Source organism: Populus trichocarpa, chromosome 4 (assembly GCF_000002775.5).
Source record: "Populus trichocarpa isolate Nisqually-1 chromosome 4, P.trichocarpa_v4.1, whole genome shotgun sequence".
NCBI classification, from domain to species: domain Eukaryota; kingdom Viridiplantae; phylum Streptophyta; class Magnoliopsida; order Malpighiales; family Salicaceae; genus Populus; species Populus trichocarpa.
In genome coordinates this window covers 1,527,176-1,539,843 of record NC_037288.2, presented here as the reverse complement: position 1 = coordinate 1,539,843, position 12,668 = coordinate 1,527,176, and the positions used below count along the sequence as shown (strand labels likewise).

Here is a 12,668-nt window from a genome sequence, read left to right as displayed (position 1 = left end):
CAAACTGCCGAATCAGCGATGGAGACGTCATTCAAATGACATAAATTATTATTCGTATCATTCATTTTCCGTAAATGTGTGATATTTGCTTCCCTCATGGAATTTATTTAATTATAAGTTATTCAACAATCATAATCGGCATATTTTTTTACCAGAACAGAGGAGCATTCAAATCAAACCGAAACTACCGTAGCATCCTCATGGCATGATCTTTACAGTTTATAAGAAAATAGCTTATTGTAATTCTCTTTGTGTAGGTATTATCTCAAAATTACTAAGTGGCATGCACCAATATCAAATTCTTAGCAGCTAAAATTAACTAAGGTGACTCGATTCAATTTCTTACTGTTTAATGGATATAATTAACTTGCTTAATCAGCCATTCATTTTATTTCATGATAAGTTTTAAGCCGATATATATTTACAATGTTTAATATCTATGGCAGATCATCATGCAGGTAAAGATTGAATTCGACGGAGTCTTTAATATGCAGGTTGATGACTCTGCAACTGTTGGGGACCTGAAAAATCAAATTAAGCAAACTCTAGGGCTCATGCGGCCACGGCTGGTGTATAATGGGGGGTTACTGGACGATCAGAAAACATTGTGTAGCTATCAAATTCCTAATAATTCTTGTATCATTGTCCAAGAGATGTATTCAATTGTTTGCTGGGTTTCAGATACTATAAATGGAGTTACCTTAACAGCTCCCTATAACCTAGTGGTTCATAGGCATAATACATTTGCGGATCTGAAGTATTTGCTCCACAAGGCATATGGCATTGACATGACAAATAGGAAATTCTATCCGAAAGTTGAGATCCCTTCTTTTGAACCTCCGGATCTTTGTCCCCTCCATCGTGTAAAGGTCGACGCTGGCTGTCCTGTCTATGTTTCTAAAATATAAGGAGCAGTGAGGTGAATTTATGATATATCATCGGAAAAATAAAAAAGCACAACAATATAATCTTGTGTGACTAGTTAGAATGAATAAAACGCACCAGCTAGCAGCATGGATGCATGCATGCATGTGCCTTGTCTTTCTTATTGAATGCAATAAAATAAGTTTAACACTTTTATTCTTTTCTTTGTTTTTTTTTATTAATTTAATCCCAAAACTAGTTCTCGAAAATTATAAGTCCCCTTTTGCATTATTTAGTTGTTTTGAGATAATTATCAATTAATAGTACAAATAAATTAACACATCTGTTTACTATCTGAAAATTAGAAGAATTCTGACACTACTAGCTGAAATTTAAGGTCATGCACAAGATCCATATATATTCTTCAAAAATTACAAAACATGATGATTTCAATTTCCCTTTTTTTTTTTTTTTTGAAAGGAGCTGATATAATTAATTAGAACATAAGTTTGTTCGGCCATCACAAGAAAGCCTAACATAACATCACACAGAATAGAAAGACGAAAACAATAAGCTGTCTAAACTGGAGGAAAACCAAGCTCCAGGAAAGCTATGAACAACGTAGCCTGCTACGATGAATGCAAGAACAGGACAAAGAGCAGACAAAGCTCGGATCACCTCTACTAAGTACTTACTGCTTGAGATCCTCCCCCAGAGAAACATATTTCTTTCTATCACACCAATCAAGGGCGTTTCTTTCCACCTTTCAGCATGTGGTCGTGAACAAGCTTTTTGCAGGGCAACTCTGGCAAAGGTTCGCGATAAGATACTATTCATGGCAGAGATTCTGAAGCGATTACATTTCTGATCCTTCCATTCATAAGCCAGCTGACTACACATAAAGACAGTAACAAGAGTTTTGCAAGCAAAATCTAACTGAATCGGACCTGCCTGAGAAACATATTATTTCCCCAAAGACCGCAAACTGCAGAGGAATACAGAGGACCTGCAGATCATCTAGCTGATTCATATCCAAACAGCAAAATTAGATAATTTATGCAGTCAGGTGATCTGCCATGTGATTACTCTCACGAAAGAATGAGTATAGATGATTGAACCAAAACATGAAGCTAGTCTCTTAACTGAAGAGAAAAGTTTATGGGCTGGACAAATGTATAACACTTTTATTAAATATTAAAGGTGATTATTTTCGGTTCGGTTTGGTTTTTATTAAAAAAAGTAATCAAAACCGGTTTTTTTTTAAAAAAAGAAACCAAAACCGGTTCAAACCGACCGGTTTCGGTTCGGTTACGTTCAATTATTTTGGGGAAAAAACCGGTTTTTCCGGTTTGGCTCGGTTTTTTTTCGGTTTGATTTTTTCTGTTTCAGGCTTATAAAACCAAAATCGAACCGGTCGGTTTTTTCAAAATTATAATCGGTTTAATCAGTTTTTTTTCACGGTTCGGTTTTTTCAGTTTTTTTCTAGTTTTCTCGGTTTATTCGGTTTTTTCAGTTTTTTTTCAGTTTTCTCGGTTTATTCAGTTTTTTCAGTTTTTTTCTAGTTTTCTCGGTTTAATCGGTTTTTTAATTTTTTTGCTCATCCTTATTAAATATGACTTGACCTGGTGAGTTCACGAGCTGATTATCAAGACATAGGCTAACTTTTAAAAAATAACATTGTTTTATCACTTTTTTAAAAAATAAATTATTAATCTAAATCAATTTAAATTAATTTGTTAATTAAACCCAAACCTGGATCTTGCATCCGATCAGTCCGAGTTAGTTTTAATAACTATAGCCAATATTTCAATGTCTTGGGTTATGGTGGCTTCCTCGTGTAATTTCTAACATTATGCAAAACTAAATGTTCATGAATGGGAGCTTGGTTTCATGTTAATATCATGTTGTTTAGTACGGTTAGTAATTAAATTACTTAGCATAGAGTTCATTTATTTAACAATTCACATACTTTCTTTTCATAAAAAGAAAATCACATGTTTTCTGCCACATCCCATGAAGGCATTCAAATCACATTGAAATTAGCCTTACATCCGCATGGCATGATCCTATAGTTGAAATATATATAGCAAACACTTGATTTTTGTTTCTCTATGCATAGTATCTCCGAATTTCCAAGAAAATATCTCAAAATTTCATTATCCAGAAACTAATTAACGTGATAATCTAGCTCTTCATATATTGCATGCATTTAAGTTCTCTCTGAATATTCTGGTATTTTACTGCTTAATTAATTAGCCATATGTTATTTCATATAAACTCTAAGCTAATGGAGATGCTCCAATGTTTGATTTTTTTTGCAGACCATGCATATAATCAAGATTGTTTACATTAATGCAAAGGAGTACGATATGATTGTTGGAGACGATGAGACCGTCCTGGAAGTTAAAAATCGAATTTATTCTTCGTTTGGCAGAGAATTACCTGTGGAGAAGCAACAACTGGAGTTTAATGGCTTAGAAATGCAAGATGAAAACACAATGCAATGTTATCAAATCGATAATTATGATAAAATCCTTGTTCGGGAGATGTATGGTATTAGTGTTTTTCGTCCTCTTAACCTGTCGAGTGGACACACTCACTGCCAAATCTTATGAGTAATTATCTTATGGATGATGTTAAAATTGGGGATTATGACATTTTTGCTGGAAGTACTGTAGTATGTCTTTGAAGGTTAGCAGAGATATGCTGTCTTTGACGGTTTGTCATAATTAAGATTATTGTAGAAATAGAAGGCAGCATGGATGCTTGTGCAAGGTCTTTCCCTTAATTTCTTTTTCACAAAATGGGCCTGAGAGTTTTAAATGATCAATAAAATAAAAACAATTGTGGTTTTTACAGTAATTTGAGCTACTATAATTGTAATTTCTTCAAGTATATTTAATTGTTGGATTGAAGAAATTAAAAATAACAATTCTTAAATTAATATATTTATAAGAAAAAGAACATAAAAAATGAATAACCAGTTAGTTCATAAACTTAAGAAATTATAAAAAACAATTTCTACATCGTGAAGCATGCATCTAATAAGATTTTAGACTCTTGGTGTTATACATTTAAAATCAATATTACAAAATTAAATTAAATTATATATATCAATACATATTTTTTTGTATCTCAATAGCATTTGTAGTGTCTTATAAGTTTCTATACTTATAAATTACAAAGAATAATAATATATAAGTTTGATGAATATATATTTATTAAATCAATAGATATTTACAATGTCTTTTTTTCAAATACACAATAATTATATAAATTTCTTAAGAAAATAACACACAATAATTATATAAGTTCTTATAAGAAAATAACATTATATAAATATTTATTCATTTAAAAGAGTTTATAATCTACATTTTGAATTATGAAGTTTTTTCTCACTTTTACTATTAATTAATTAACAATTTACTTGAAATGGATAACATTGTTTAGTTCGGATAACCTCGTTGCACAAAATTGTTTTCAGAATAAAGATAAAAAGTTCAGGTCAATACTACAATCTGATCTAATTCACTCCATTTGCATCCTAACAAGTGCTCAATCTGTGCAACATCGATCGTTTGGACTATATACTAAAGGGAAACAAAGAAGAAAAGCTTAGTTGACAATATTAAAATATATCTTAATGAGAATCAACGGAGAGAAATTAATCACAAGAGAAATCAAGTTACCACAAATTCCCCTTGCAAGAAATTATTGATTGTTACATATAAAATATATCTCATACTCAGAAATTTAATTTCAGTACATTTAACAAATTAATTTGCATGTAAGTTATTTAACAATCACAATTTGCATATTTTCTACCAGATCAGCAAAGCATTCAAATCAAATCGGAACCACCCCAACATCCTCATGGCATGATAATTACAGTTCATAAGAAAATAACTTATTGTAATTCTCTCGTCGTACGTATTATCTCAGAATTAAGTACTGGCACACATACATAAACCTAAAAACTTGGGGCAGCCAAAAATTATCTAAGGTGACAACGATTCAATTTCTTATTGTTTCAAGCACTTAATTTTCTTGCTTAATTAGCCAATATTTTTTGCAGATCACCATGCAGGTCAGGATTGAAATCGATGGAGTCTTTAGCATGGAGGTTGAAGATAATGCAACCGTTGAGGACCTCAAAATCCAAATTCGTCAAACCCTAGGCCTTCGGTTCCCACAGCTACAGCTCAATGGGGTGATCCTGCAGAGTAACAGGACATTGCGAAGTTATCAAATTCCTAGTCACTCTCATATCACTGTCCTAGATATGTATTTTATTACTTGCATGGTCGCGCGGACTAAAATTGGAATAACCTTTCACCTTCCCTATACCCTCTTTGTTCACAAGGGTAATACATTCGGGGACCTGAGGTTGATACTCCAGACGAAACATGGCATTGACATGACAAATATGAGATTCGAATTGCTTGACTTACCGGGCTCTGAACCTACAGATAATTGTGCCATCTATTATGTAGGACTTGATGCAGACACTACCCTCTATGTTTCAGAAAATTAAGGAGCTGTGTGGTGAATTTATGACATATATTCGGAAAAATAACAACACGATCGTATATTGTATGACTAGCTAGTAGGAAAAAAAACTCACCAGCAGCAAGGATGTATGCAGGTGTTGTCTGATCTTCCTTTTTTGAATGCAATAAAATTAGTTTACTATATTAATTTAAATTAAAAAAAAAAAGAATAGGAGTTGTTTACTCCTTGTTCATTTCTCAAAATAGAAGAAATGGAAAGCTCAAGCCTTCTTAGTTTGGCCAATCTGTCCATTCAAATGCTTAAGTTTCATAAATATCCTGTAATGAAAGTGATACAGGTAGATAAATTTTGAACCTCCATTATTGGTGTGTAACGGAAAATATTTGGGAGAGGAATTTTAAACCTCCACTTAAGAATGGGTAATATATTGAAGTTTTGGATTTGAACTTCTCCAAAAAAAAAAAACAAGTGAAATACTTTGACTATGGAAAGTTGCGTAAGAATTAGAGTCAAGATTGTCATGCTTAGTGGAGCAGGTGAATTGCAATGAAAAAAAAGGTTTTAGTAGAAAGTGCTGCAACTGCCAACTGTCCATGAATAGTGGAATAGGTGAATTGCATCCACCATGAAGTTGTCGATGCACTCTTTCAAGACCCAGGGCATCCAGAGTGAAGGGATGACACCTAAAATACAGATATTTATTCTCAGATGCTGATTATTAACACTAGAGCAATCCAAATATCAATATCAATCTTGTGCAGTACAACAGGAGACTTCAGATTATTTGTTATTAATACTAGAGCAATCCAAATATCAACCTTACTGAATATATTAAAATTAAATTATCATTTTAAATGCATTTTTAATATATAGTAGGTAAGATTGAAAGTTTTGATTAAAAAGAAAGGATATTTTAGACAAAAAAAAATTATTTATTTGTGGTGAAAAATAAAAAAGAATCAAGTTATAATCATATATGAAAAAATCTGATAATTTTTTGGTTGTAATTATACAATCGAAAACTACAACTTTCATAATAATATCATAAGTTAAAGATGTTTTCAAAAGTTAAAGATGTTTTTAATATATAATTTATATTATTTTTTAACAAAAATCTTCACACGAGCTCACGTTAAAGTATGAGTGATTAAATTTGAACTCGCGAGATTCTAATATCATATCAAAAAATCACTCAACTTAAAAATTTTAATTGTTATGTAAGATCTCAAGATATAATATAATTTTATTATATATATTTTTGTATAAAAAAATAAATTCTAGTAGCAAGGTAGCCATGAGGTATGGTAACTATGTCATGGAATGTTTTTCATACTCCAAAACTAAAATGACATTGGCGCCGTGAGATATAATTTCATGTTGTCTAGAATAAGAAATAAATCAAATTACATGATACAAGGAAGTTAACAATCCCTTCACATCCTTTATATATACCATATATATATATATTAGAAAAGCACCAAAACCACATGCACTAACTACCCTTGCATCCTCATGGCACAGCCATTCTATTTAAAAAGAAAATACTAATCCATTTTCATCATCTCAGAAGTAGGTAGCACATACCACAGAATTTCAGCAACTGAAAACTAATAATTAAGGTGATATTTCCATTTTTCTTCTTGATTAATGCATGCATCTGATCATTTGATATATCTTTTTCCCTAGACTATGCTAGCTATATATTTAACTTGCTTGCTTAATCAGGCATGTATTTTTGCAGACCATGCAGGTGACGATTTCTTTTAATGATAAAGAGCTTGAAGTGGAGGTTGAAGAGAATGCGACCGTTTTGGGCCTCAAGCATCGACTCCGTGATAAGCTTAGCCTCCAGCCATTGGCACAAGAGCTAGAGTTTGAAGGATTTATACTCCAGAATCATGGAAAAACATTGCGAAGTTACCACATTGGAGATAATGCTAAAATCGTTCTTCGAGAGTTATTTGGTATTTCAATCCATGTGGTAAAGCAAGATCATAAAGATGGAAAACCCGACCCACAATTTCCAATATCAGTCCATAAGGAAAATACCATTGGATTCTTGAAGGAGATGCTTTCTATAAAGTATGGCGTGGAGTTTACACATATGAAACTAGGGCTCTCCAGCATGTGGAATAATAATCTTCATGATAGTACTAAAATTGGGGCTTATAATCTTCGTGATACAAGTATATTATACGCTTTTGAAATGTAATTAATTAATCACCTGTTGGGTGGTGAATTTATCTCTTGATCATAAGAAAAAATATTTAATAAATAGCATTTTTAAAATGTGTAAGGGTTATATTGATATAAAATAAGATTTTCACTCTATTATTTTGGAAAGATGATATATTGTTCTAGCATAAACTTGAAAGTAATACATCATTTGTTTTTGTGTTCGAAATTGATATTTTAAAAATGTGTTTTGTTTGAAAAGAGCAGCAAATTAATATTTTTTTAGTATTTTTTTTTATGATTTTAATATGCTGATTAAAAAAATAAAATAAAAATCTAAAAAAAATCATTTTGATATATTTTTAAGTTAAAAATATTTTTTAAAAGTACCATGCATATTATAGGAAATTACTCTGAACCTTCCAAGACTTACACATATTTACACTTTTTTTCCTGTAATTTTACAAATTATACTTTACATAGCATGTCAATGTAAGATTTAAATTTTGATGAAAAGAAGAAAATGCCCTCCTATATTATCAATCCATCTTTCTCTTCCTCTCCTCCCTTCCCAATCTAACCAAAACTCAAAAATTACACTGTACATACTAAGATTATATATTGTTTAATGTTAGGGCCGGCCGGATTGTTTATTGTCGGGATCATTTGTTTAACTAGAAGATAGATGGGTGAGGGTGTGATGCATGGTGGTTGGACATTTAAATTTCTTTGTGACTATCTACTTAATCGGCCAGCCATTAGACTATGTATTAAATCCTTGTTTTTGGATTTTATGTTATTGTTTTGTGATTTGCCTCTATTGAATTCCAGTTTAGAGACATGCTTAAAGACCTCTCTATTTACGACAAAGGATCATAAATAGAAGAGAGTGTTGTGCTGTGTGTTTGTTAGGTTTATGTGGTTGGATTTTGGTGAGGAGGAAAGGGTAAGGGTGGTGGCTTCTTCTTTTTTAATTCGATGATGATGAAGTTATAATATTTAATTTATAAACACTCTTTAGTCATATAATTTTTTAAAACTTCATTGTTGACTGATATTTCACATACTCAGATCAATATGTAAACTATTATAATTTTTTTATTATTATTATTAACGTGAGTGTTCGGGTCAGCTTGCATGCACCTCGACTAATTCCACGGGCCCTGAAGTTAACGACCATGTAACCCTCTAGTGACTATCATATTAGCAATCATAGGGCTCGAATCTGAAACTACAGGAGAAGCAAACCTCTTAATTCCAAGTTTTTATCACTGGTCACCTACTAGTTCTAACTAGTGGTATGTAAAATGTAATTTCTGAACCTATAAAAGGAAGATGTAATCGCGTATAAATTCTGAGAGAGTAATTTCCATGTTTATCTCTATAAAACTGTCATATTTGCAACATCATCGCTTTATGATAACTTTCAATTCTTCACGTTAAATTTTATGATGGAGGCAAATGGATTATTGAAGCTTATTTTTGTTCCTTTTAATTTTACTATGTCCAAGCCCACGAAGAAAATTCATCTTTCTTTCTTTTTTGTTAGTATTTAAAAAATATATATATTTTTTAAATGTACCAGATGTATTTTTAAAATAATTAAAAAAATATTTTTTTTCTTTTAATATTTCCATTGCTCCCACTTTCATTCCGATTTTTCCCAAGTGTTGCTAGGCCCTAGCACGAAGTATCAAGAAAAGGCCCAATTACAACTAAGTAACAAAACAATTGCAAGCCCAACTAAGCCCAACCCATTAAATAACTTCCAGAAAGTTCCAAAAAAAGGCCTATATCTACCCATCACCGTCACTCCTTAACTCCGTTAACCATCCCACAACCTGTACCCCCACGTCCCCATCTCGCAAACGAGACCAAATACAGAACAGCCACCTAACACCGTAAAACAAAATCCATATCCCCGTCAAAAAAAATCCATATCCTTGAACAGGCAACTATCCTAACCTTACCGTGTCAACTAAGCAACCACAACCATACGACACGTAAAGTGCACACACGTCAGAGTCTCATTGGTTCTCCACGTCACAGCCTCTCCTTTGCCGTAACAGACTCGGCTTCCTCTCTATAAAAGTCGTTCCCCTTTCCCTTACTCTCACACAAACGTTACCAGACATTTCTTTTCCTCAAGTTCTTAAAGCTCACTCTTATCTGTCCGTCCGATAAAATCTAGAAAAAAAAAAAGATGCAGATCTTCGTGAAAACTTTGACCGGCAAGACTATAACCCTTGAGGTGGAGAGCAGCGACACCATCGACAACGTCAAAGCCAAGATTCAAGACAAGGAGGGCATCCCACCGGATCAACAACGTTTGATCTTCGCCGGGAAACAGCTCGAAGATGGTCGGACTTTGGCCGATTACAATATTCAGAAAGAGAGCACCCTCCACCTTGTCCTCCGTCTCCGTGGAGGTATGCAGATATTTGTTAAGACCTTGACAGGGAAGACCATAACCCTTGAGGTGGAGAGCAGCGACACCATCGACAACGTCAAGGCCAAGATTCAAGATAAGGAGGGCATCCCACCGGATCAACAACGTTTGATATTTGCCGGGAAACAGCTCGAAGATGGTCGGACTTTGGCCGATTATAATATTCAGAAGGAGAGCACCCTCCACCTTGTCCTCCGTCTCCGTGGAGGTATGCAGATTTTTGTGAAGACCTTGACAGGGAAGACCATTACTCTAGAGGTAGAGAGCAGCGACACCATCGACAACGTCAAGGCCAAGATTCAAGACAAGGAGGGCATCCCACCTGATCAACAACGCTTGATCTTTGCCGGAAAGCAGCTCGAAGATGGCCGGACTCTGGCTGACTACAATATCCAAAAAGAGTCTACCCTTCACCTTGTCCTCCGTCTCCGAGGGGGTATGCAGATTTTTGTGAAGACCTTGACAGGGAAGACGATTACACTGGAGGTGGAGAGCAGCGACACCATTGACAACGTCAAGGCAAAAATCCAGGACAAGGAGGGAATCCCACCGGATCAACAGCGTCTGATCTTTGCCGGGAAGCAGTTGGAGGATGGAAGAACCTTGGCGGATTATAATATCCAGAAAGAGTCGACCCTTCACCTTGTCTTGCGTCTCCGTGGTGGCTTCTGAAGGCTTTCTTGCTCTGTTTATGGTTTCTGGTTTCCAAAATGTTAGTGTGTGGTTAGCCCATGTGAGGCCCTATGGATGTTGTTTTACCATCATCAAATAAAGATTAAGATGTTATGCTGTGTGGCTAATAAAATCCAAAATGTATGGTTTAATGCTCGAGGATATCTCTAATGATTCAAAGTTTGCAAGTAATTAAGAAAGAAATTGTTTGTAAACATATTATAATTATATTTTTTATTTTTAATATCAGTATATTAAAATATTTAAAAAATAATTTGAAAAACACTGTATGTTGAAATTTTAGTTAGTGTCAATGCAGCCATAGATTTTTTAAAATGTATATATTTAATTAAAATCCCAATTTTTTATTTTTTATGAGAAATAATTTTTAAACAAAAACTTATTGAAAACAAGTTTTAATTAAAAATTAAAAATTAAAAATCATTAATTGATATTTTTATACAAGAAATCTAAAAAAATATAGTTAAGAAGATTGTATAAAAAGTAAAAAGTAAAAATTAAAAATTAATAAAAAAAAAGTGAATATTTTATTCTCATTACAATCCTAATAAGTTGATTTTAAAATGTTATTTTTGTAAAATATTAAAAAAGAAAGAAAAATCTAGAAAAGACCAATTATGCGTGAGCCAGGCTTTCTAGCCTAGGGCTAGCTACCCTCCCCCAAGAAAAACATGGCCTTCACCCAAGAAACACAAGGCAAGCACGCATGGGCCTTGAAGACTAATGCATGCAATTGGTTGGTTTTAATTTTAATTTTTTTTATTTTTCGAATTGACTGATGACAAGTTGTCCGTTTTATATATATATATATATATATATATATATATATATATATATATATATATATATATATATATATATATATCCAAAAAAAAAAAACCCAGCAGATGGCACGGTATTAGTTGGTTGTTTTTCAGGGTTGTAAAAATTTATTTTTAACTATTTTATATCATGAAAACATAAAATAAATCAATTTACAATCACAAAAAAACATTTAAATCTATCCAAAAACTCAAATTTAAACCTAACAGAACAAACTTTTTTGTTATTAAAAAGTAAAACCATAAAAAACAGGGAAAAAATTAAAAAGTAAAAACTATAAGGATCAAATTGTAGTTTGTTTTTTTAAAAAGAAAAAAGGTATGTGTTTTTTACTATGTTAAAGTTGATCATGTTATTTTAATTTTTTTAATTAATAAAATTAGATCATATTTTACAAAATTGATGATAAATTAAATACTGGGGTATTTGATTGTAATGTAGCTATAATGTAAGGGGATCAACAAGAAATTGATATATATATATATATAGTCATGAAACTAAGTAGTCTTTCGAGGAGAAGGAGAAGGACAAAAACTTATATGCTTTAGTTTCATTTTAATTCAATTAAAAGTAGTGTTTTTATGGACAAAAAAGTTTCATACATGATGATTAAATTCCTACTTTGTTACCCTATTTTTTATCATTTGAGCTCCTAACAAGAACTTTTTAATTATACAAAAATAAGAGAAACCCTGAAATTTATCTTTGCTTAGTTTTGGATAGATAGAGAGAAGGAGGTGACATGCAGGTTGGACTTTGTTTGTGGTGAGGAGAAAATCTCTCTTGTATAAAAATAAAGTAGTGGCTAAAACTTTTGTTCTAAATCTCTCAATATGAAATACTTTAGTTTAATTTGTATCATCTTGACTTTTTTTTATTGTATCAATTCAGCTACATTGAACAGTTAATTCACATCTTTTGAACCATATTAGAAAATTAAGCATTCATATCTTTTGAATCATATTAGAAAATTAAGCATTCAAATGACATTAAGAAAATCACCCCTTGCATTAGAATTAGGTGGCATACCAAAAATTCCAGCAACAAAAGAATAAGGTGATGCTTTCATTTTCTTCTTATTGCATGTTAACCTGATGATTTCATAATGATAGATCTAAATAAAATGGATGCAAAAAATCCTTAAAATAAACCC

At 32.3% G+C, this 12,668-nt stretch overlaps 1 protein-coding gene across 3 annotated transcripts; it reads left to right on the top strand.

Moving 5' to 3' along the window:
- Positions 1-9,656: 9,656 nt before the first annotated feature.
- On the top strand, positions 9,657-10,812 carry LOC7479088 (polyubiquitin 11). 3 transcript variants are annotated; one of them, XM_052452035.1, is made up of 2 exons: positions 9,657-9,802; positions 10,031-10,812. In XM_052452035.1, the coding sequence occupies exons 1-2, from the start codon at positions 9,755-9,757 to the stop codon at positions 10,670-10,672; spliced, it is 690 nt and encodes a 229-aa protein (XP_052307995.1). In that variant the 5' UTR covers positions 9,657-9,754; the 3' UTR covers positions 10,673-10,812. The 3 variants fall into 3 exon arrangements, with proteins under 3 accessions (XP_052307995.1, XP_052307996.1, XP_006383941.1); XM_052452036.1 differs by having other exon boundaries at positions 9,659-9,980; positions 10,209-10,812; XM_006383879.3 differs by having other exon boundaries at positions 9,659-10,812.
- The last annotated feature ends 1,856 nt before the right edge of the window (positions 10,813-12,668 follow it).